At 39.2% G+C, this 5,240-nt stretch overlaps 1 protein-coding gene across 5 annotated transcripts in view; it reads left to right on the plus strand.

The window, feature by feature from the left end:
- Positions 1 to 3,774, plus strand: part of SUSD6 (sushi domain containing 6) — a 67,343-nt gene extending 63,569 nt beyond the window's left edge. For all 5 annotated transcript variants that reach the window (XM_026671117.2, XM_026671119.2, XM_026671118.2 and 2 more), the window contains exon 6: positions 698 to 3,774. In XM_026671117.2, the coding sequence (XP_026526902.1) occupies positions 698 to 723 (26 nt within the window). In that variant the 3' untranslated portion in view covers positions 724 to 3,774. The remainder of the gene's footprint in view (positions 1 to 697) is intronic.
- The last annotated feature ends 1,466 nt before the right edge of the window (positions 3,775 to 5,240 follow it).

Raw genomic sequence — 5,240 nt, forward strand, 5'->3', positions numbered from 1 at the left:
AGCATCTCTTCACCCCGGAGTTGTTCATGCTTGAACTGGACAGTTTCTCTTCAGGCCGGCCACAAAACCCTGACCCTGGTGCATTTTCTTTTTAAAATGAGAAGGGCTCATGAAAACAGCCAGCTACTATGTAGAGAATGGCAAAGCCACCCTATAGAATGACTGGAGACATGTGGATGGTAGTGGCCTGGTACTCTACCTCCAGGATGGAAGCTATGAGAAGGCATCCCCAGAGATGACAGAAGGAGGAAGTCCTTCCAATGAAAATCTGCCTATTCTATAGCACCAGATGACCTAGTGCACAATTTATTTTATAGTATTTTCTCTCGACTAGGAGTTTAACTGACACAGGGCAAAACCAGTCTCTGACTGGTACAGTTCTCCCTGTTAGAAGGAGCCTTAGTCTGATCCCAAGATTGGGAAGAATAAATAAGCTTTGTTCTCTTGTCTGAGTCAATCGAAAGAAGCTCTTATGATTAGACTCTAGGGCCTTTCTAAGGGAAAAGCCTTGCAAAAACGCAGCCAGTGAAAGTTTTAAAGAATGCCAAGCTTTTATAGAAACTTGGCTGGTTAAATAAGAACTTTTGTAGCTCAAATGGACTTCATAGACTCCATCAGGGCTGTGCTGGGTTGTCTTTGAAACCTGGAACCAAACAAAGATTATCTAACATCCTCTTCTCTCTCTCCCTCCCTCCAGATATTCCATTGTTGAAAGAAGCATGAAGGTTACAACAGTCGTCAAGTCTACACTCTCTCTAGTTTCCTTTTCGGAATGATAAGCGCTTCATGCTGGCTTTCCCTTCCTTGAAGTGCTGCACCCTGAATATTTCCAGAAGATATCCCTTAGTTGAAGATCCAAAGGATGCCACCAAGACACCACCTTCAGTGCATCAGTGGGGTGCACCGGTGCCAGCTCTCTTCTCCATCTCATTCTATAAGCATTAAAGGAGGGCTTTAGACTCAAGCCTTCCTCCAGCCTCTCCTCTTTCCCAGACAGATGATTTTGAGTCTCTGGAGAGTTGCCATTTACTTGTGCCTTGCTCCTTCCTTCTCACACTGGCTCGCTGCAATTTCTCATAAGCCTTGCTAGCTTCTGGACGTCTCAGAAAGCAGGGTCAAACCCACAGCTTGCTTTGTTTGGTGCAGATGGTTTTGTTCTATTTATTAGCTACATTACGAAGGCAAGAAGAATGCCTTGAGATGGCCTGAGTGGGAGGGAGTTTATAAAAGTGACACATACTGGTTGTTGAGACCTCAGGTGTTGAACATTGTATAATCCGAACTGCACATCAACACATGAATAAGCAGTGCTGGCTGCGTTAAATGGAATTGCTACTGACCACTTCAGAAAAAAAAATAGCTTAGGCTGCTGCTTGTGCTTTGTTTTCCTCAAGGGTGAAATGACTGTACCTCTCATATATTTGCATTCATTCTTTTCTTTTTTTCATCCCACCACATCCACTAGGACATTCTTTATCTCTTTGAACATGCTGGGTGGCATACATTGAGGGCTGCAGAAAACTTTTGAGAAATTCCCTTGTATGTAGCCAGATTTAAGAGCACTTGCATGGCTAAGTCCATGTCCTCATCCTATCAGCAATACTGTGGCCGTATTACAGCTGATCCAAAGCCTTCCATATATGATTGGTTTAGTCTCTTTCAAATATCAGTAGAATGTCCGTTTGTTGCTTTTGAGTAGCATTATCACCTGTCACATGCGTTCCTGTGTCAGCTCACACAGAGTGATTTTGGCATTGCTACTTTATTTTGTTGCTGTGGTTGATTTCTGTCCTTGTGGAGGTGTTGCCAGGGCCTGCATTTTCTTCAGCTAGCAATTGTTAATTTAAAGTATTGATCATGGTTAGCAAGTATTTAGCTTTTGAAATTGGTATGTCCAATTGCCTTGAATGAACTAGTGATAGCCTGCCTTAAAAAAGAGCCATGCTGCTGTTTGTCCAGATGCAAGATCCTCCCTTCCTCGACATGCTATATTTTTGTGTGTGTTGCCTTCTGCATGCTACTTCCACTTGGAAACTTCTTACTATGCAGGGAACATGCTTGTTTACCTCACGTCCTCTCGCACAACTCTGCTTTTGCTCTTGTTTTTCTAGCTATCTGTGAACGTTTCTTGATGACATTATGGAAGTACTGATTCAATAGCTTTTCTTCAAGTGAACCTCCCAAATCAAGACTTTTTGTGTGATTTCCCAAAGATTTGTACAACAGACATAAGCAGCTTAAGTACCAGTTCTCCACCTTGTCCCAGACTTGGGGACATGACAACTGTAGGCATAAAGAACTTGGAATGGGAAATAGCTTTTGCCTCTTTGGATGGCTGCCCATAATCCCTGGTTTTAGGTGGCCTGTACAAGCTCAGAATTATGAGTATTCTTGTGAATATTCCTGACAGAAATGTAGTATTGAAAGCAAATACTCGGAAAAACCACAGCTTGCATTTTATCAAATAGTAAAGGTAAAAACTCTGACCTTTGTGAATATATTCCTGCAAATTTGTAGGGTAATGTTTATGACAATCTTAAGGTGTATAGTAGAATTTGCTGTGGCAATGTGACAAAACTTTAGAACTCTGCATGTTTTCTTTATCCTTCAGGATGTGCAGAAGTACTGAGGAAACCAATAATTTGCTTGCTTTTAATAATATGACAGAGGCAAACAATTCTGGGTTTTCCTGGGGCCTGATACTGGTATCAATATATATTGCCTTGGCTTTGATTCTGCTCTCTTGTAAGTGAATGGATACATATCAAATATTATATACATCTCATTACATAGAAGATGTTTCAGTAACAGTTAGTAAGCAAATGTGCAGGAAGAGCTAGCCATAACTAATATTATAGAGAGGCTAATAAGGCTGTGCAAATCCTTTGAAAGAGCTGCTTCCAGATACAAGGCTATGTACAAAACACCTCTTCCTCAATCAAACAAAAATATTTTTGCCAAGTTTGTGCTGTCGTTTCCAGCTATCTCTACCTGTTTTTCCCCTGTGACTACTTTAGTGAAAAGAGGAGCTTTGATTGAAACCCCACAAAGTTAGAAGCACTTCTTTTGAAGGAGTTAGGAGATCTTAATGACTAGGGGCATATAATTTCCTAAACCAAATAACCACAATAATGTTTATCATGCTGTATAGACCTAGCTATTGTGGTTTATAAATGTTGATGAATGATTTATCATGGTCTGTGAACACAGCCAATTAACTTATTCAGTAAGATTAAGTAACTGTGGCTTAGTGCAGTGGTAAATATTTTGGTTGAGATGGAGATGTCTCAAAGTATGTAGAGTGACATTTATCTAATACCGGTTTCTTTCTGGACTCGTACGACTGGATTAGCCTTGAATATGAATCTTCTCACTCAGCTGTGCGGTTTTTAAACCATTGCATTTTATGTAAGAACTCTGAAATAACGTATTCTCATTCCATCAAAGTTTATAATCCTGTGTTTCCATTCAGAAGAAAGGTTTTGGTGGAGCAGATCATATTATTAGCTTGGATGCTAATGGGAACCACACAAAGAAGGCATGAAAGCACTGGCATCCTTCCTTTTTAATATGTAGCCAGCATGTTCTGTGTACTGCATCTGTATTCTCTGGAAACCTTTAGTATAGATAATCTTTATAAAGGATTTGGGTCCTAATATTTTAGCTGAATAATTTATAGCTGGATCTTGTGATTTTTTTTTCAGGGCAAGAAATAGCTTTCCTTTGTAGAAAACTGAATTTTGAAGATCAACAATAAAAATGCCATCTTCAAAATTGTTAAGTTTCTTTTCCCTTTAAAATGTAATATTCTCAGGTTCTTGATCTGATTGGCGAATTCATATAAAGCAAAGATACCAATCAATAGTTGTTAAGTATATGCTGGGGTATCTGCTGAAGATGTAAATGAATAGAATATTTTTTTAATTGACATTAAAGTTCTGACGCATCAAAGAGCAGTAACGTAGTTGGAAGGGCTGCTACTCCAACACTGTGTAGTTCTTAGGTGCCTAATTATCCATTTAACTTTTTGCAGCCTGTTATAGGGAGAACTAGATGCTGTAAGAGCACACTTTGTGCCTTGCAGGAATAAAACGTGGTTCTGGTTTTTAAAATGTGAGCCTTTTCTGAAACTTGAGCCTCCTGGTTAATCTTGTTCTTCTGATGAATGAATGCTTGCCATTCCATTTCCCATTTTATTACAAATCCCGGTTGGTAGATGAACCCATGAAACTGCCTTAAAGTGACTTAGATTGATCTGTCTAGTTCAATAGATTTTTTTTGTTATTACGAAGGTTTTTTTTTTCTTCATTCCAGTAGTTATCATTGGGATGAGTTGGTGAACATATGGATCTTATGTGAACTATATCAATTAACCATAGGACATTTTTCTCTTCCACTGAGAAAAGTTATTTCCTTATTCTTCCACCCAATACATGCTAAAAATAAGACATTTAACTTAAAATGCAGTGCTGCTTTTCTGTGGTGAATACGTATCAAGTTTGAGAAAGCTGCCATTTAATGAGGATGTGAGGCCTGAGCATCCCATTTTTCTCATATACTAATGATCAGTATAATATCAGTATCTTTAAAAAAAACCTGCCACTCTTACTATTATTGCAAGACTAGATCTGAAGGGGACACATCTTTCCCAGCATTTCCTCTTTTGAAGGAAAAGCTGAAGCTTGAGAATCCATGCCTGTTAAAATAAACAGGACTACCAAGTTCTTTTTTTATTTTTTTTTATTTTCTTGCCCTTGTTTTTGAAGTTTCATATAAAATAAGAAGTGGGGGGAAATGTTTGATTGAGAATGAATCTGCTTTTTGTGCTTTAATATTTTAAAAGCTGCACATTTAAGGCCTGAATACAGTAATACAAAAAATATACAGGTAATCCTCGAGTTACGAATGTAATAAAGCAGGGGCGTCCAACCTTGGCAACTTTAAGACTTGTGGACTTCAACTCCCAGAATTCCTCAGCCAGCAAAGCTGGCTGAGGAATTCTGGGAGTTGAAGTCCACAAGTCTTAAAGTTGCCAAGGTTGGACACCCCTGTAATAAAGCTTGTCAACTACATTCATAATCCGAGAATTCGTTAATTGTGTCACGTTAAATGAATGAGCCCCTTCTGCTTTCCCCAATGCATTTGTTAAGTCAAATGCACAGGTTGTTAAGTGCACATGAGGTATCTTGAGTATGGGGAAGACCATGGGGTGGTGCTAGAACAGGCCACCCAAGGCCTCC

Source organism: Notechis scutatus, chromosome 1 (genome assembly GCF_049901735.1).
Source record: "Notechis scutatus isolate UNSWTSFEM ecotype Mainland chromosome 1, rNotScu1.2, whole genome shotgun sequence".
In the NCBI taxonomy this organism is placed as follows: Eukaryota; Metazoa; Chordata; class Lepidosauria; order Squamata; family Elapidae; genus Notechis; species Notechis scutatus.